The 20,385-nt window shown below is 48.9% G+C and overlaps 1 protein-coding gene across 4 annotated transcripts in view; it reads right to left on the bottom strand.

Annotated features, from left to right (window-relative positions):
* Nucleotides 1–20,385, bottom strand: part of PLEKHA2 (pleckstrin homology domain containing A2) — an 81,464-nt gene that overhangs the window by 3,894 nt on the left and 57,185 nt on the right. For all 4 annotated transcript variants that reach the window (NM_001427892.1, NM_001035383.2, NM_001427890.1 and 1 more), the window contains 7 exons: nt 19,535–19,632; nt 12,615–12,755; nt 11,943–12,089; nt 11,551–11,619; nt 11,082–11,152; nt 6,771–6,834; nt 382–459 (listed from right to left, as the gene is read on the bottom strand). In NM_001427892.1, the coding sequence (NP_001414821.1) occupies nt 382–459; nt 6,771–6,834; nt 11,082–11,152; nt 11,551–11,619; nt 11,943–12,089; nt 12,615–12,755; nt 19,535–19,632 (668 nt within the window). The remainder of the gene's footprint in view (nt 1–381; nt 460–6,770; nt 6,835–11,081; nt 11,153–11,550; nt 11,620–11,942; nt 12,090–12,614; nt 12,756–19,534; nt 19,633–20,385) is intronic.

Below are 20,385 nucleotides of genomic sequence, written 5' to 3'. Positions count from 1 at the left end.
AATATTCGTCCCAAAGGCCCAGGAAGAGGCCCTCCGCCCAGGATCACCTCCTCACAGGCCCAGAGATACACGTCCACAGAGATCAACTATGTCCAGCGGCAGCATTCACTCCGCAGGTGTCAAGGACTGCCTGGCAGGGAGATGTGTAGGACACATCAGAAGCCCTGGTTCTCTATCCAACTCTACCTCACCTCCTCCAACGACTGAACAGAAATAAAAATTTGTACCCAGATCAGTGGAAAGAGAAAAACAAACAAGACAGCTTGGAGCTTCTGCTGCATCTGGGCTCCGGGCTGCTTGCCTACATCACCAGAACCCGCCCACTCGGGACAACTCATCGCAAGGCTGACAGTGACTGTGAGCAGGAAGGAAGTGACTTACCCTGGGGTGGCACTTGAGGGCCTGGACAGCTGCCCCGATCTCCTTAATCCAGCTGTGCATGTCTTCCGGACTGTCCGCCTGCAAAACACCCAAGGCACTTACAGAGCCATGAACGCACTGTGACTTCAGCTTTCACATCTGAAACTCAATTCAAAGTTCAGAAAACCACACCATTGGAACGGGAGGGGATCTCAGAGATCATCCAAGTGGCTTTCAGACCTCTGAGGATATTTGTTTTCCCCCAGCAAAGTTGTCTCTGTCACCTTATCAATAAAGTGGACAGTGGTCATGAGAGAGGGAGAGCTTAGAGGTGAAGTCCCTCACCCCCTGTTGAACAAGATCGGCCTGGCCCTACCTCCTGTTATACAGAAAAGTCAAATGAGGTTCAGAAAACCAGAGCCCAGAGTTTAGGGCTGGTTTTGATTCCACTCCCCAGATACCCAAAGCAGTCATCTTTCTGTTTTACTATAGCTATCCGAACAAATAATCCCACTTCCAGCTCCAGTCCCACTGAAACCAAATCCTCTGCAAAATCTCCCAGAGAGGCAGCTTCTCTAGGAACAGGGCCTCTCTCAAAATACAAACGATCTGGGTCTGTCCGGAGTCCCACCTAGGCCTCCACAGTTGCTAGACTTGCAGCACTCGGCTCACCAATGCGTACCGCACTGCTGAGCCCTTGGAAAGTTCTTGCCCTGGGAATCCCCTGGTGGTCCAGTGGTTAGGACTCCGTACTTCCACTGCTGAGGGTGAGGGTTCAATCCCTGGTTGGGGAATTGAGATCCTGCAAAATGCTCAGTGTAGCCCAAAGACTCCCCCAGAGAAATACAGAGCAACGCCAGAAGGGGGCAGCAGCGGCTCTGTGAAGAAAGGAGAATCCACAGCAGGTTGGAGCCCCAGGAATTCTGAGTGCCTTCCAGCGTTACCAGGTCGGGCTCAAGTGATCCTGGCAAACGTTTACTGAGGCCTTACCCAGTGTGGCACGTGGCATCAGGTATCGGGCACAGGGTTGGGACCAAGACTGAAGGCCTGACATCCAGAAACTCACATTTGTTCCCCTCTCTTTGTCTCCCTGCTCTTTCCTCGGGTAGAGTCACCCCAAATTACCAGCATGCACTTGCGTGCCTGGGCACACGTGAGTGCAATCACAGGCTGGCCCTGCAAAAGTTTCCACATACACCCCTCATTCTCCCCACCCCTAAAATGTTTCTTTCTCTTTGCATTACACACCAAGGTAATACACAACTGATTTTTTTAAAACCCTCAAACTTGTCCGCCTACCCCTTCCTGTCACGCCAAACCAACCCTCCCTGGTTAGATGTGTGCAGGACACTTACAAGGGGAGCAGTTTCACACCCCAGCGCGCTGGGCCAAAGAGAGGCAGCAAGGGCGCCCCAGTGGAAGGACGTTCTCACGCAAATCTACCTGCTCCCTCTTTCCCTGGGACTTTTCCCAGTTACTGGACAACCAGAAAAAGAAACCCATCCTGAGTCCAAAAAAAGAACCAGGACACAGTCTCCAAGATTCTTCCAGAAGGCATTTTATGTACAGCAGGGCTAGCTGACTTGTTCCACAGGTAGAACTACTAGGAAAAATTAGATGAACTCATTGAGCCAAAGCAGTTTGAAAGTGCCTGGTACACAGAAAGGGCTTCATATTAGTTACCACTGTTGTTATTATTATTATATGAGGGACTCAAATGAAGCCTTAAATTCCAATATTATAAATATATTTCGTGGCTTTCTCCCCTACAACTTTTTTTTTCATTTTCTTCATATTCAAACTGCATATAATTCTAAAGGGATCAAACTGTTGGGATCAAATAAGATAACACACTTTTTCTTAATATACTTATTTATCAACTCCATAAAATGGTTTACAGATGGGAAGCTGACCAGGTCTTCACTGCCTACCTGTTTTCTGTGGTATTCTTTTCAGCCTTCCTAAGGATTTCTGTACATATTTCTATATGTCTTGAAGTCTCTCTCAGATTCCTTGGGTTGTTTGAAAAGATATTGATCATTATTTCTATTATAAATAATGTTATTCATAAATGTTCCTCTCTATGTCTATAGTTTGTTTGGACATTTAAAGTAAAATTGTCTTATATTTCAACTTGCCTTTGAGATATTGCTTTTCTCTGGATAAACATTATTCTAGTGCTTAAAATATTTTTCAAATAGAAAGGCAGATATTGATCCCACCTGAGAAGAAATAGAATATTATGTTATTGAGCTCACAGTTAAAATCTCTATTAGTAGTTTTAAGAACTGGACTCCACGGGCGACAGAAATTCAGTGAAACCTCCAAAACTGTATGTGAAGATTACAGTATATGCGTATAATCTATCTTTTATGAAAAGCCTGTGCTTAGCTTTCATCAGAAACTCAAAAATATCTTAAAACCACATCACAAAGGCAGTTTCATGAACCAGAGGTAAAAACCAGAGCTGAAATCCACCCACCCCATGGTGAATTACTGAGACTGAAAAAAAAGGCTGAAAACTCAGTAGAACAGGAAGGGAAGTGCCAAGCTTATACCTTCATCTCTTACCGGTCTGCTTAAGTGTGTGCTACACTTCTGGTGCTTGGTTCAAAAGAAAAAGTAGGGTTTCTGTCCTTGAGGGCAGTTTTTGAGGCGAGAGGAACAAAGGGTATTAAATGAATCACTGCAGACTGTGGTTTTTATTGCAGTCTGATGAGCTTTGATTGAGGATCTGCTATCAGCATCACAACAGATGCAATGGTTTTAAGCACTGAATTCTAACAGGTCATCAATAAAAGGCTTCTAGAACCTCCTTTGGTGGGCCAGTGGTTTCCACTGCAGGGGGCACAGGTTCAATCCCCTGCTCAGGGACCTAAGATCCTCATGCCACAGTCAAAAATAAAAAATAAGAGACTTCCAATATATATTACTGGTTACTTCTGTTGCAACTGCCCAGAATTTTTAGGCAGCCCCTTCTTCATTCTATTCCCAACCTCTGCAGCCCTCCTTTCCAACAACTAATAACCCCTACCCTCTCTCCAGGAGCAAATCCCACCTTCAGATACAGCCCTGCCACGTATGATCCATTCAAAGGGCAAAACTGGCCACAGTCATCTGAAAGAGAGATTAAAATATCCCCTTTTTCCAAATACATGTCTCTGCGGGGCCAGATTTTCTTCATACTCTTCCATCAAAACAACATATGGCCACAGACTGAATGCAGAAGCAGATCTGAGAACCCTGCTGTCTTCCAATAAGCCAGCCATTAAAGAGATTTGCAAAAATACAAAAAAAAAAAAAAGATGCTACTCCTGTTGCTTCTCTGTTTTAGAAACAGAGTTATTTTTCATGAAATGTTACTTGTGATAACACAAATGAGTTTACGGTGGTTGTCTTTAAATGAATAAATACATATTCTTAAAGAGTTTTAATCTCTACTCTTCTCCAACTTTCTGAGTCTGCTGCTATACCCAGATTTGCCCAGTCCCTCATTTATTTATTCAGGGCCATGTGAGGGTTCTTTTACCCTAGAAATGTGACAGCAGATGGAAAAGGAGAACAGAAGTCATGATAAGGTTCTGGTTAATGTGCAGACACTCTTGCCAACGATGCAGTGTCTTCTAAACACTTTTTGGTTGAGTTCATGTTTCCCAAGCACTATCTCCACCCAAAGCTCTGTCCTAGATCTCATCTGGCATCATCGTTCACCTGGCATATGTTTACTTAGCACCACCACCATGTCAGGCACCATCCATCTGGGGCTGTCCTAACAGGTCACCTTGGACATCTTGCAGGAACCACAACCACCTGAGCAAGCTTCCCTTTGCCCTCGACAGCCCCTCCTTCCGTGTGTCCGTCCTCCGCAGTGAAGGCTGCCATCAGTCGCCCTGAGGCTCCAGCCTCAGGGTCTTCACCTCCCGTCTCTCCCTTCATCACACATCCAATCAACTTTAAAGTCCTGGAAAGGACTCTTCAAATTTTTCCACTCTTCTTCACCCATCCGATATCAGGCTTCCTTATCCCGCACTGAAACCATGACAATAGCCTCCCAACTGCTCTGCTGGCTCCTGTCTCACCCTTTTCTTATCTGTCTCCTACACTGCCAAGCCACTATACCACACCAACCAGGACATTCATTGCCAGGGTCCAGGGTCCTGTTGAAGTGGCCAGGATCAAGGACTATCATCTCCCCTTTACAGATGAGGAAAACAAGGCTCTGAAACTTACGCCATTGTGCAAATGGGATTTTTAAGAGGCAGATCTGACTGGGTCACTGCCCCAGCTTAACCTCCAAGGGCCTAACCTCCAGGATAAAATACAGCTTTTTAACAAGGACCCTCTATATCAGCTTTCCAGCACCTGAGCCTCTTTCACCTCTAGGCTTTTTTTTTTTCATATGCTGCTTGCTGTTCCCTCTCCCTGGGCCAATACTTTGGCCACCTGATGCGAACAGCCAACTCATTAGAAAAGACTCTGATGCTGGGAAAGATTGAGGGCAGGAGGAGAAGGGGACGACAGAGGATGAGATGATTAGATACCTTCACCGACTCAATGGACATGGAACTCGAGCAGACTCCAGGAGATAGTGGAGGACAGGGAAGCCTGGCATGCTGCAGTCCATGGGGTCATGGAGAGTCAGACATGACAGCAACTGAACAACTCTCTGGGCCACTTTTCCTCCATCTTCCTTCAGGAACTTCCCTTAATTCCCTGAGACTAGGGGAGGTACCCTTCTTAGGAGTTCCCATAGCAACCACTACTTACTCTAAAGGCAGCCCTTCTCACACTTTCTTCCCACCCCCACTGCCCACCCCCCCGCCACCACCTCCATGAGTGAGGTTGCTTAATTAACACACATAGGTTCTTTGGTCATATTCTGCATGCCATACTGGGATCACCCAACCGTCTAAATTATTTTTTTAATTTGCATATATTAAAAGTTAATACTCTGCTGTAAAATTCGATTTCACACATCTGCCACTACAGTATCACACAGAACTATTGCCTGCGTGCTAAGTCGCTTCAGTCACAGCCAACTCTTTGCGACCCCTATGGACTGTAGCCTGCCAAGCTCCTCTGTCCATGGGGATTCTCCAGGCAAGAATACTGGAGTGGGTTTCCATGCCCTCCTCCAGGGATCTTCCTGACCCAGGGATCGAACCCCTGTCTCTCATGTCTCTTTCATTGGCAGATGGGTGTTCTTTACCACTAGCACCACCCGGGAATAGTTACACTGCCCTAAGAGGTCACCTGTGTTCACCTCCCCAGCACGCCGACCCCCACCTCATCACACTGTTCTAATTGCTGGTTTTCTTGACTGTCTCCCTCTCTGGTTCAGGATCTGCTCTGTTGAATGTTGGGTCCCCAGGTCGAGGCAACGCTCTGCACTCTGAGAAGAACCTACAGATATCTGTCAAATCCAGGAACTGGAAGTTCTTGTTGTACCTACAGCTCAGACTTTGGCCCCGAACAGCACGGAGGCTGCTCGAAGGCCCCAGCACTTTCCAGGGCTCTTCCCGGGGTGTTCATCTGAATGAATGGAACCCACAGATGCCTCCGGCTGTCAGCAGGTCTGCTGGGCTCAGCCAGGGGGACCCGTTCGGAGGGCGCAGCTGCTCACGAAATGGCTGAGAGGCGACCTCGTGAAAGGGAGGGCATTTAGTGGGGAGCATGCAGGAAGCCCTAAGAAACGTTGTGCGGGGAGGCCCCAAATTTCAACCAACACACCCCACAGCAGCCTTGGCACTAGAAAGGCAGCATCATCGCAAGGCGGGGGAGTCAGGGGACATGCCGTCTGTGGACTGACCGCTAGGCGGGCCGGGGTGGGGACTAGGGCTTGAAAGTCTAGGCCGTGCTAGAGGCTGGAAATCTGCCTTTCCAGCTCCCATGATCTGAGGAGGAGCTGGGAGAACTCCAAAGCCGTGGGTGGAGGGGAGACGCTTCTGAGAGCTGAACGGCAGCGCCCACACAGTGGCTTTCTCTGTGCAGCTGGCTATGCACCTGGTCCCCGCACAGGGCCCTCTGTGCTTTGGTCCTTCCGCACGCAGCGCCGTCCACACAGCCGGGGCTTATAAATACCCTCCAAGGGAGAAGTGAAACCACTGACCAGTTCTCCTTTTCTCTGCTTAGCTGGCGCCTGGGAGCCGAGAGCAGCTGGTACAAGCTCACAGTCCCCAGTGAGATGGCTCGGGCCACTCTTATTATTTTATGGTTGGGAAGCTTGGGGCAAACATCCTGTTTAGAATGAAATGGGACCCGGACTGACTGACTACCAGGGGCCTAAATTTACCGCCGAGAAACTTCGAACAAAATAAAAGAGAAAGCAAAGGGAAAGGTAGGCCTGCAAGTACACGCTCCACAGAGAAGGAAAGTCCCCGACTTCTCGGGATGGGGGAGGAGCTTTTTACCTGCACGTAGAAGGTCCTGGAGCTGGTTATTATTTCAAACAGGTTGTCCCTCATCAGCAGATCACTAGACAGAGAGAGGGAAAGACGTTATCAGGTATGCTGGTCACCCACCAGGGACCTGATTCAAGCTAAGACGGGTACCTGTGCCGCCTACCGTAAAAAGGGGGTTCACAGGCCCTTCCTCCTGCAGCCCCTGCCTCAGAAAGCATTGCCCTGTTTCCTTCAGCTTCACTCCCTGGAGGATCTCCAGTGGTTTAACCATCCCCATGGACACCCCCTCCCCAATACACACCACCATCAGTTCGCACAAGACACAGCTCCTTTGCTTCTAAGACCTCCTGCTTCATATGCACCACACCCCGACACGGCCTACAGTTGTGTTTCTTTAGTGGCCAAGATGTATCAAGTGTTTTGTGAGAGGTACCGTTTTGAGAGGTTTTATTTTAGGGTCAAGTAATGAAAGTCTTACTAGATATAAACACACCCATGTAAATACACAAGCTGTTAATATCCATTATATCTACATTAAATATATATATTATATACATATGTTTATTTGTATGTATTATAGAGAGATAACAGACATACAACAGTATATTCATGAAAAAAAAACAGTAAATTTGTTTCCGGTGTACAACATGATTCAATATTTGGATATAATGCAAATGATCACGGAGAAGGCAATGGCACCCCACTCCAGTACTCTTGCCTGGAAAATCCCATGGACGGAGGGGCCTGGTGGGCTGCTGTCTTTGGGGTCGCACAGAGTCGGATGCGACTGAAGCGACTTAGCAGCAGCAGCAAATGATCACTGTCTAGGCAACACTCACCACGCTACATAGTTACAATTTGTTTTCTTGTGATAAGATGATAACTTTTAATATCAACTCTTTTAGCAACTTTCAAATACAGTGCCCTTAACCACAGTCACCATGCTATACACTCCATCCCCAGGACTTATTTATTTTATAACTGGAGGTTTGTACCACTCAACTCCCTCCACCCATTTTGGTTACCCCCAACCATCCACCTCTGTTAACCCCCAATCTGTTATTTGTGCTTTTTAAAAAACCTTTTGGCTGAGCCATATGGCATGTGGGACCTTAGTTCCCCAACCAGGATCAAACTCATGCCCCCTGCATTGGTGGTGCAGAGTCTTAACCACTGAACCACATGGAAATCCCTGTCTTTGTGTTTTGAGATGCGCTATTTCATCCAATCTTCACCACCATTCAATGAGGCAGTAAGACTTTCCCCACTGGGGAAACCCGGGCTCAAAGAGGTTCTGTGACTGGTCCACGGCACCGAAGTAAGTAAACGGTAGAGTCAGGATATGAATCTGGGTCTGATTCCAGAGTCTACACTCTTAATTACTCCACCACCAGGCCTCTCCTAAGGGACCCAAATCTCTCATTTCCAAAGCCTTTCTCCATCCGCACAGCAACCATATTCACGTCACCAAATCCCTGCTCTCAGAAGGGGGCTAGATGCGAAAGAGGAGAAAGGGAAGGAGAGTGTGGACCATTTAAAGATGCTTCAAACTGGGGGTGAGGTTTGTAAGAGGGCTCTGACTTCTGCAAGGAAGAAGGCTAGAAGTAGTTGATGCTTAGCCACAAGCCTCCAAATGGCCGAAATGATTTCCAGGGTGAAACGCCTGCCTGGTGTGTCCAGTCTCTGGGGGAACATACAGGAGCAGGAGATCTACCTCCTTCCCTATAAAAGAACATTAAAAAGCAAAACTATAGAGTCAAACACTGAAGTGTGTGTTACATGCCAAGAGTTAGAATGATTCCAAGAAAGGACTAACTGCAGGTGGACATCCCTGGCGGTCCAGCGGTTAAGACTGCACTTCCTGTACAGGGAATATGGATTCCATCCCTGGTCCGGGAGCTAAGATCCCACATGCCGAGCGGCACGGCCAAAATTTTTTTTTTAATGTAAGAAAGAAAAGACAGGACTGATCACAGACAGGGCTGGCTTTAGGAATCAGGGCCTCGAAGGAAATGGCAGATGTGTGGCCAGTGACAGGGGCATGTGGGCAAAAGAGAAGCATGAGATTAAAGACCCCCAGGAGAGGGGACAGCTATGGGGTGGGGGTGGGGGGGTCAGATAGACTTAGGGCCTGATCCTGACTCCACTGGGAAATGGTATTTCAGGCATATGTCTAAAACTTTGTGAGCCTTTGCACTCCAGCTGTACAATGGAAATCAGAAGCCCGTCTCTAGCAAGCTTATCACCACAAAGATCAGTTGTAAGTTATACGCGGCATCTGGTGCAACGAGAAAGTCACACGGTGCTCATCTGAAATGCATGTCATTAGCTATTGTAGTCCCTTTCTGAGTATCTGAGAGGAGATGGCACTTCCTTCTGGCTAAAGTGGTTTAACCTTTCAAACTATTCATGCACGTACATACAGTCATGTAATCAACTGCTGGGGAGGAAAAAGCAAAACTGGGAGGAAATCCCCACCCTTTTTGCATCCATTTCTCATTTCTCAGGCTGTATGAAGCCTTTTGTGCTCAGTTGCTTCAGTCGTGTCCGACTCTTTGCAACCCCATGGACTGTAGCCCACCAGGCTCCTCTGTCCATGGGATTCTCCAGGCAAGTATACTGGAGTGGGTTGCCATTTCCTTCTCCTATGAAGCCTTTTAATTCAATTCAATTCAACAAACATTAACTGACTATCCAGGTGCCCAGAACCCCCTTGACTGGGCTGGGGAGAAGCCTAGTCTCACAGGCCTGGAACCTGCAGAGTCTGGGAGCTTCCTTCCCCGGGGATCTGCCTGTCTCTCAGTTCTCTTTCCCACAGTTCAGTCTGACTCTGCCGGTCAGCGTCTCAGGTGAAGTGTGAAGCGCTCTCAGGACCCAACATTATCTGGGTTCTCTAAGCCACCCGAGCCCGCCTGTTGACCTGCATAGGCCTCCGGGGTCAGGAACAAGTCCCATCTCTCCTCCACCCACGGTCAGCTCCGGAGCCACACTTCTGGAACTTCCATCTGTAGCTGCTCTCACAAATGATAATCTGTCGGTGGGAACTTTCCTTATCTTCTAAACTCTGCAACTGCTGTTTGCAAGGCTCACGACAGTCCCCACTTCCGTGGGCCACAGCTCACCTCGCTTTCATGCAAGACCCTCCCACGCCTTCATGTGAGAACAGTCAGCCTGCCGTCAACAGCTCCCCTGGTGACACTGGCTCTGCACGCACAGTCCGTGGGAGGGAGATACAGCGAACTGCCCCTGCAGACTGCTGACGGAGGGCCGAGCGAGGACCGCCAGGAGCCCAGATGCCCCTGGGTCTCTAAAGCTTGGCTCCAAGGGCGCCGGTATGGGTGCCGGATATGGGAGAGCCACTGAATGGGCCCCAGGTCCGAAATTCGTGCTGCCCTCCGTGGCCCTGGAAAGGTAACCATTTCCTGGAGGAAAGAGGAACAGCTTAAAAAATACTTCTTCTTCCTGCCCGACAGCATTGCCGTGAATCAGCCCTATGTTACGAAGACAACAGGGGACCTCCCTGATGGCTCCGTGGTAAAGAATCCACCTGCCAATGTAGGAGACAACCCCTGATCTGGAAAGATCCCACATGCCATGGAGCAACTAAGCCGTAACGATTGAGCCTGTGCTCTGGAGCCCAGGAACCAGAACTACTGAGCCCACGAGCCTAATTACTGAAGCCTGCATGTGCTACAGCCTGTGCGCCACAACAACAGAAGCCACCAGAATGAAAAGCCTGTGTGTGCACCACAACTACAGAGTAGCCCGTGCTGGCCATGACTAGACAAAAGCCCACACAGCAATAAAGACCCAACACGGCCAAAAATAAATAAATTTTGTTTTTTAAAGAAGGTATCAAGGATTTTGTCAAAAGGAAGAGAAGAGAAAAGGCATAACAATTCAGGTCAGAGGCACTGGTACAAACAGGGCTCTGAGCAAATGTGCTAAAAAGTGAGTTACTAAGGGTACAGTGCCCCCCTCCCCCCGAGGGTCAGTCCTCCTGGGCAATGAGCATCCGACGCCTGAGAAGGACCTCTCTCTCCTCTGTTCCATATTCTTTCTTTTCCTCCATAAGAACAGTGTTACATAGGCTCATCTGAGCAGTGAGAGTAAAGGGCTGGGAAGTGGGCAGGTTGGCCCAGTGCACCATCTTGCAGCTGTGACCACTTGGATGGAGACAGGCAGCCACAGATGTCAGAGAGACAAAGTCCTCCTGCTCTTAAAGGAAGGCTCTGGAACAGAGCCTCAGACAGGGAGTAACGGGAGAGCTAAGATGGCATATGGGGTTCTGACCAGAGAAGAAGAAGCAGAGACAATTACCCAGACTTGACCAGACACTCGTGGGTCTTGAGAACATCCTTGAGGAATATGGTACGAAGTGGTTCTCGGTCCTGGGGGAGGAAACGGGGAGACAGAGTGAATGAGGCTGTCTGCCCAAGGCCACGCTGGGACCAGCCGGCCATTATCATCAGACATGACTGGCTGAAACCAGGCTGCAAACAAGACAAGGTCCCGAAACAATCAAAAGAGGAGGAAAAAAAAAAAATCTAAGATGCTCTGCGGGTCTCAGCACACACAGGGAGGGAGTTCATTAAGGCCACTTTAATTTCATGGCAAAGCTGCCCACACCAGGTGGACGGAGCTAAGATGCCGCACACTCCCAGCACACAGATGAATCTGTGTGCCCACATCTCTGTTCACACACATGCGCGCGTACACACACACACACACACACACACCTGTGTGTGAGCCCCCTCGGTCTCCTGAGGGCCCCAGAGCCACGACAAACCTGCTCACACTTGAAGTAGCAGATGGTAAAGTCATCCAGCGCAAAGAAGCGCCGCTTCCAGCTCTTGCGCTGCAATAGAGGGTGGAGAGCAGAATGTTAGAAGAGGCCCCAGGGGTGCATTCTGGTCCTAAGCTCCTGGGAACCGCAAAGGCCAGGCTCCCAGCTTGGGGGACCGGGGTGAGGAGCCAAGGATTTCTTCCTCTGCGGAAACGCCTGGGAGCACCTCGGACAGCAGGGCGCTCATTTCCTTTGAGCCCCTCCAGGAATCGGCCGGTGTGGGCGTGGCCGGCTCCACCCTCCTCCCAGCAATCTGCCCTCCCCTAGGGCTCGCCCACACCCACTGGCTCCGGGGATCCCCAGAACCCCCTTCAGTTCCCCTCGCGGACACTCACCACGTTCCCTTGCTTCACACAGTAGCCGCTTTTGATGAGGGGCGGCCCGGTGGGACCTCGGCAGCCGGTCGTGGGGATGTAACTCTGAGACCTCCGAAGGATGGCGTGGGAGCCGGGCTCACCCACTTCCTGCCCATCCCCGCCGTTCTACATGGAAACGGGGACGGCAGAGTTAGCGCCTCCCTGCTCTTGACACGGCCCCACCTGCCTTCCCCAGCAGCCCTGGCCAGTCACCTCTTCCTCTTGGCCCACGAGGGCAGTCAAATAAGAAATAAACCAGAAAGTAAACTTTTGCCTTGGGCAGGCACTGTACAGGGTGCTTTCACAGAGCAAGGCTGGGGAGGGCGGGCAGACCCAGGAGAAAGGGAAAGGCTGCCAAAGCAAACCAGACGAGGCAGAGGCACAGTGAGCTTGTTGCCAGCCACCCTCGGCCCTGCTTCCCACGGGCTTCACAGGTGCCAGTCCTCGTGGGTGATGCAGAGCCATCCTGGCCACAGAGCTTCAGATGCAGCGGCCTCGTCTCTGCACTGTCTGTATTCTCCATCACCCCACATACACGGGCTCCCCCACCCCTGCCCTTTCCTTGGTCCTGCTCTCCTGTCATGTCACTGACACACCATGGACACCCCCGGACCCCCCGTGCCCCAGCCTGGCAGCCCCAGGCCCCAGCACCTGGTTGATGGGCGTGTGTACCACCACCCCTCCGATGATCTCTGTCTTGTAGGCCACCTGTGGCTTCTTCTCTAAGGCCAGAGGAGTTGCTAAGCTCTTGAGAACTTCGGTCGTCAGGGGCAGGTTCCCAGCTTTGGGTACCTGGGAAGAACGACAGTGTGGTTAACTGGGGAGGAAAGCCCAGAGAAAGCAGGGAAGTGACCAAGGAGGCGGGGAGGAAGAAGGAAGTTAACGCGCCAAGTTATAGTAAGATACCCCTTCCCCCCATGTCCTTCCATCCATCCAAACCTGGATATGAGGAATTCAGCAAACCACTCCCACCACACACACACACACACACAGAGCCACACACTTACTCAACAAATGCGCTGAGCACCTACTCTGAGTGAGTCAGCCCCTGCCTGGCTAGAGACCAAAGATAAACCAGCAAACACAGACACACTCCATGTCCATGCTGATCAGGGAGACTGATCGCAAACATACAGCAAGACTAACAGTCAGAATAATTACAAATTGTGGTGAGTGCCTTGAAGACAATAAACAGGAGCTGAGACTGACAGCAGGGCAACTACTAAAGGGGACTGATTGGCATTGTGGGCACGGTTGGTGTAAGTCTCCAGGGGAAAGAGATGCTCAAACAGTGCCCTGGAGGATGAAAAGGAGCCAGGAACATAAAGACGGGAGAAAGGATGCTTGGCAGTAGGTGAGACGCCTGTGGCATCTGGTACAGGACTTGGGGAGCATGTCCCAGGGTTTGGGGTGTAACCTCTGACCTGTCACTAAATGAGTGGCACAGTCATAGAGTTATCATGGTCATCAAACGATGAGAGGATATAAATTCAAACACTTAAAATATGAATAAAAATACAAAAGTTTTTAATTAAGATATTCTAAGTAAACTTTTTTAAAATTAATTAATTTACATTTTTTCGGCCGTTCTGAGTCTTCACTGTTGCATAGGCTTTCTCTAGTTGCAGTGAGCCAGGCCTATGCTTCCTTATGGTGCTTGGGCTTCTAATTGTGGTGGCTTCTCGTGTTGCAAAGCTTGGGATCTAGGTGTGTGGGCTTCAGTATTTGCAACATGCGGGTTCAAAAGCTACAGCGCTTGGGCTCAGTAATTGTGACGCACTGGCTTAGCTGTCCTATGGCACGTGGGATCTTCCAGGACCAGGGATCAAACCTGTATCTCCTGCATTGGCAGGTGGACTCTTAACCACTGGACACAGGGGTTTAATAACTTTTTATTAACGGTACTAGCACTTACAAATATCACCCTCCTGCAAAATGATTTATCTTTGATCCTCTCCAGCTGATCAGAGAGTCACAGAATTTTTAGGGCACGTTTGAGACCACAGGTTGCTGGTGGTCCAAAGGCAGGCTTGCCCCGACCGTGTCTCGTCTGTCCTATCCAGTATGTTTTTCAACCTGCAATTAAAATCTGAAATATTTCATACAAAACAATCTTGTTTTCCAGCAAAGCAGCAGTTCAATCTTTGGATGGGGAACAGATTCCTCAGTTCGTCCCAGTCCTGACCATCTTCCCAACCCGGGGTCACTTATCCTCATTCATGTTGCCACTTTTCTTCCTCTTTGTCCATTTCTCATTTATAGGAAAATCTTTCATCACCAGAGAGGCCCAGAGCAGTCCAATCATTTGCCCAAAGCCATGATGAATATTAACATCTAAGCAGAGACCAAGTCCCTGAACTCTGCTGGTTCAGTCCCCACCACACCACAAAGCCTGTCCTTCACAAGGCCCCAAGACCCCATGTGAGTCTGCCAGGAAAGTAACTGCAGACCCCAAAAGAAAACCTAACATCCTGTTTCACTTCTTCTACAGCCTTGGAAGCTAGAAAGACCTAAGAATCCAGATCTTTCAAGAGCTCACAGCTCAAGGATATATTATACAACATGGGAAATATAGCCAATATTTTGTAATCATTTAAATGGAAAGTAACCTTTAAAAACTGTAAAAAAAAAAAAAGTTTAAAAAAGAAAAACAAAAACACTATTGCAAGACTTCCCTGGTGCTCCAGTGACTAAGATTCCACACTCCCAATACAGGGGGCCTGGATTCGATTCCTGGTCAGGAAACTAGATCCCACATGCTGCAACCAAGATCTCAGTCAGTTCAGTCGCTCAGTCATGTCCAACTCTTTGCAATCCCATGGACTGAAGCATGTCAGGCCTCCCTGTCCATCACCAACTCCCAGAGTTTACTAAAATTCATGTCCATTGAGTCGGTGATGCCATCCAACCATCTCATCCTGTCGTCCCCTTCTCCTCCTGCCTTCAATCTTTCCCAGCACCAGAGTCTTTTCCAATGAGTCAGTTCTTCGCATCAGGTGGCCAAAGTATTGGAGTTTCAGCTTCATCATCAGTCCTTCCAGTGAATACTCAGGACTGATCTCCTTTAGGATGGACTGGTTGGATCTCCTTGCAGTCCAAGGGACTCTCAAGCATCCTCTCCAACACCATAGTTCAAAAGCATCAATTTTTCAGTGCTCAGCTTTCTTTATAGTCCAACTCTCACATCAGTACATGACCTGGAGCAGCCTAATTAATTTTCAAAAACTACTGTAAGCCAGGAAGTGGGGTGGGGGGAGTTCACAGCTCAGGGCCATAGGAGAACTAACTCTGCCTGCTAAGGATGGGAATGAAGGACCACACCCCTATGTATCTAATTCAAAGGAGTAAGACCATCGTGATCAAAACTGGGGCCCCAGAAAGAGGACAGGAAGAAGGGTGACCTCTGCCCACCACCTCTCCAGATGAGGCCAGAAACACCCCCTCTCTTTTCCTTCTGAGACAACAGTTGCTTTGGGCCTCTACTCAGTGCCAGGCGGAGGAAGTACTCCTCTCTTTCTGCATTACTACTCATCTCAGGCCACTTTACCAGCCAGGCATCTGTTTCTCTATTTCACATATGAGGTAAACAAAAGCTCGTTAAAAGTCATCGCCACTGCTAAAAACCACTACCAATGAATTCCTGAAACCCAGCTAAGGAGGAGGGGAGTAGCCTTTCAGAGTTCACGACGGCCGGGAAAGGACCCCTGGCAGCTTGGTTGTCGTGTTGCCTCTCGACCCGTCAGCCCACCCAGAGAACTGCTGGTTATCACTGCTCACACCCCTGCATCATCGGCTCCCTCTGACCAATTGCCTGGCTCTCCAAAACAGCTTACACTTCCTGACAGTGAATCAGCCTGCAGAGAACAAACTCACCAATAACCATGTACCAGGTCTTGAAAACAAGGACATCCTCTTGGCTTGTCTGTCTCCCAAGATCCCAGTGAAACAGGCCCCTCTTCCACCATCCCGTCCCCTCTCTGGTGAAGGGTGCCCTGATGGAGGAGATCCACAGGGTTCCATTTGCAACAGGAAATGAAATTTGCAAGGACTCTCTTCCCACAGGCAGGGCAAGACTATGAGGAATAGTCTAACTGTGATAGGGGAAAGTATGCTATAATTTCACTGTCCAGTTTTTAACCCTTTCGAAAAAATGTAGTGAGTTGAATAATGTCTCCCTATGAGCTGACTCATTTGAAAAGCCCCTGATGCTGGGAAAGATTGAGGGTGGGAGGAGAAGGGGACAACAGAGGATGAGATGGTTGGATGGCATCACCACCTCAATGGACGTGAGTTTGAGTGAACTCTGGGAGTTGGTGATGGACAGGGAGGCCTGGCGTGCTGCAGTCCATGGGGTCGCAGAGGCGGACACGACTGAGCAACTGAACTGAACTGATGCTGGCTTAGGGTGGGTCCTAAGTACAAAGGGTCGGGAAGATCCCCTGGAGAAGGAAATGGCAACCCACTCCAGTACTCTTGCCTAGAAAATTCCATGGATGGAGGAGCCTGGTGGGCTACAGTCCATGGGGTCACAAAGAGTCGGACACGACTGAGCGACTTCACTTCACTTCACTTAAGTGCAATGACTCACGTCTTCCTAAGAGGAGGGGCCATACAGACACGCAGGCCCCACAGTGACGGAGGCAGAAGTGGAGGGATGCAGGACAAACCAGGGAAGCCTCTGAGGGCTAGAAAGGGCAGGGAAGTATTCTCCCCTTGAGCCTTCAACGGGTACATGGAGGGCCTTGCCGACACCCTGATGTCAGACTTCTCAGGACTGTGGGAGAATACATTTCTGTTTCTCTAAGCAATCCACCTTTTGCAACAGCCCTTAGGAAACTAATACAGGAATACTACTACTCTGAGCAAACCCAATTTTTTATTTTTTAAAAAATGTTTATTGGAGTATATGGTTGCTTTACAATGTTGTGTTAGTTTCTGCTGTACGGCAAAGTGAGTCAGCTATCTGTACACAGATATCTCCTCTTTATTGCATTTCCTCCCTATTTAGGTCACCGAAGGGCACTGAATAGAGCCCCCTGTGCTATATAGTAGGTTCTCATTAGTTATCTATTTTATACATGGTAGTGTACATGTCAATCCCAGTCTCCCAATTCACTCCACCCCTTTCCCCCTTGGCGTCTGCACTTTTGGCTGAATACCATATGCTGACCGTTATCTTCAATCATAAGGACTCAGTGACCTAGCACTCAGTGACCAGTGATCTGTGGTTACTGGCTCCTGAACCTGGGCGGGTCACTCTGATCTCCAGACATTTCCACTGCCTCGTTTATAAACCAGATGATCACTCCTGCCCTCCCTACTTGAGGTTTTCATGAGGCTAACAAGAAGCCATGAATGTGAAAGTGGTATGTCATCTAACTTCTTTTACATCTGCTGCTTGTTTTTCATATTTTTATAAACCCTTCCAGGTCTCAGAAGTCAGAAGGTCCTAGGCTTGAATCTCAGCTCTGTCATTTAGCAAACTCCAGACTTAGGGCAATGGCAACCCACTCCAGAACTCTTGCCTGGAAAATCCCATGGATGGAGGAGCCTGGTAGGCTGCAGTCCATGGGGTCGTGAAGAGTCGGACACGACTGAACAACTTCACTTTCACTTTTCACTTTCATGCATTGGAGAAGAAAATGGAAACCCACTCCAGTGTTCTTGCCTGGAGAATCCCAGGGACGGGGGAGCCTGGTGGGCTGCCTACTGTCTATGGGGTTGCACAGAGTTGGACACTACTGAAGAGACTTAGCAGACTTAGGGCAAGACTCTGATTTCCGTTTTCCTCATCATAAAAATGGCAGTGAAAGCAGCCGCCTCACAGGAGTGATGTGAAGGGTGAACAGTGTGGCCGGTGAGAAAGCCCCGCTGGATACAGGGTCTGTGTCTTTCATCTCTGCATCCCCTGTCCCCAAGATGCTTCACTTTGCACACGAGGTGCACTAAGAGAAATTTGCCCGTAATGAGGAAGTCAGGTACCCCTCCTCTTCCTTCTGTCCCACAGGATCTTTGGCAGGAGGAGTGAAGAGAGGTATAAATAGAGCAGAGGCAAGTCAGGGGGACCCTAGAGGTTATGGAGCCCTGCAGAGGCTGGGCCATCCCAGCAGGCAGAAAGAGGGCGTGGAACTAGCCGCTTGGAGCAACTCCACGCTCAAGGCACAAAAGCAGGAAAAAGAGGCCCCCCGCTGCCTCCCAGTCTGTGTAGTCCAGTTCAGCAGGCAGGTCCAAGAGAGGACACCCTGGGGTCTTCCCTGGTGGTTCAGTGCTTAAGACCTCACCTTCCAATGCAGGGGGTACGACTGGATCTTAGCTTCCCAAGCTAAGATCCCACATGCCTTGCAGCCAAAGAACCAAAACATAAAACAGGAGCAATACTATAACAAATTCAATAAAGACTTTTAAAAATCATCCACATCAAAAAAAAAACAAAAAAAAACTTAAAAAAAAAAAAAGAGAGAGAGAGAACACTGAATGAGAAGAAAATATTAGATACTAAAAGAAACTCCCCACAGTGTGGAAGACCCAGAAGGGTGAAGACTTCAACATGAACAAAGAAAACCTTTAATAAAGTCAGCATTCTGCAGACACACACAGCGTGTGGGTAGCAGACGTGCCTGAGTTAGCAGTTACCCCCCTTCACAGACCCCCACCATTCCCCTCTCTTTTCACTGCCTTACCAAGGTTTATCAGAAAAACGAGCCAACAAGCAAAACCACATCGATGACTGAATTGTACTCTGCTCAGAGGCAGCATCACAAGTGCTGGATAAGTGTACAGGTTTCTTCTATGAAATTATTCACGGGAACCCTGAGGTACTGGGGAGAATAATCTTCCCCAGCACATACTGATTTTTACTGGAAGTCACTAGAATGCTAGCACTTCTGAAGATATCAGAAAATCAAGCTTTTCAGCAAAGTGTGGCTTACATGCCAGAAGTTGGCCTATATTATTGGTTAAAGGTCTAGTTTTTTTCCCTGAAACAGTTTTCCCTTCTCCTTATTCCAACCCACCTCCCTTTCTTTTTCTGTATTTCTAAGGAAGAAGAAAGGAGTTCTTCGTTAGCCAAGTCAAGGAAAACAAGAGTCCTCATAGAACAGCCAGCAAGCTGGTGCTTATAAATGTTAGGATTTCCCAGGACAGGTCAGTGGATGGCCTGGACTGGTCCCCAGGTGGCCTCTTAAAGTCAGAAGAGTCTCCCCCAAGCCAGGAAAAAGTTCCGACTTCCCCCCTCATGTGAGTTTCCTCTAATCTGTTTCTCAGAGTCAGCACTCCATTTTCCAATCCCACCACATTCTGAATCAGCATCCCAGAATGACCCAAACCACGACCGCCTGGGAGCCCTCCCAGGAAGCACAGCGGGGACACCCCCATAAACTTCCCCTCAAACCTGATTCAGACTCAGGCTCTCAGCTCAACTTGCGGCTAGTTGGCCAAGGTGTACGAAGAAGTAGGGGAACCGGTCTGGAACGGGTCCTGAGAAAGTCCCCGTCGCCATCCGGGCCACTCCCCACCCGAAACGTGCCAACTGCAGAAAGACTCTCACCGGAAAGGAGAAGGATCATACGTACGGTGATTTTGCTGGCTTGGTTCAAGGCTTCCACCCAGTCCTTCAGATCTTTCTGGTCGTTGGCTTGAAGAAAATACCTCTGCGAGAGGGCATTGATGACTGCAAAAGGTATGGGACGAAGAGAGAAGAATCCAGGTCAGAACACACACACCAGAACTAAGATGTTTGGTGTAGCAGGGCAGAGGATTCCCGCCAAAGAGACCAAGATGTTCCGCATGGTGCAAAGTCACCTGGGAGTATCTGGGAAGCAGAGCACTCTCAATCTCAAAAAAAAATGTGGATTATTACTCCATTGGCCACAAGACAACACTAATGGCCTTGGTGTGCTGCTGTGCAGAAAGGCGGCTCATTCACCATCCACCAGACACACGCCTGGACAGCTTTTCCAAGGTGCTGAACGCTGGACAGTCATGATAATACACATGCAAGCTTGGCCCCCATGCTCCTGGTTTCCACTAACTGAACTGACCCGGGTTAGGGGTCTTGTCTGTGGTTGAGACATGGAACTAAGGTTGCCTGGGTTCAAGTCTGTGACTTTGAGACCCCATTTTCAACCTGGTCCTTCCCCAGCACTCTATGAGGTCAACAATTTACTTCTGGGTTCTTCTTCTTCTTCTTTTTTTTTTCTTTTTAGATCTGCTGACCACAAAATCTGAGAGTCCGATTTTTGAGCTTGGCAATGATAGTTGAAGGAAGTGGGAGAAAGTGTGCAAAGAAGTTTGAACCAACCTGAGTGGGAAAAGAGGACAGCTTAAATGACCATGTTACTCTCCTGGCAAAAATAAGCTAGAACTGGAGGAGGTGAGCATCGGGTGAGTTCATCCCCTCATTCCTTCAGAGAATATTTACTGA

The sequence above is a fragment of the Bos taurus genome, chromosome 27, assembly GCF_002263795.3.
Source record: "Bos taurus isolate L1 Dominette 01449 registration number 42190680 breed Hereford chromosome 27, ARS-UCD2.0, whole genome shotgun sequence".
NCBI classification, from domain to species: domain Eukaryota; kingdom Metazoa; phylum Chordata; class Mammalia; order Artiodactyla; family Bovidae; genus Bos; species Bos taurus.
The sequence above is the reverse complement of the archived record's forward strand: the minus strand, read 5'-3'. Positions and strand labels throughout refer to the sequence as shown.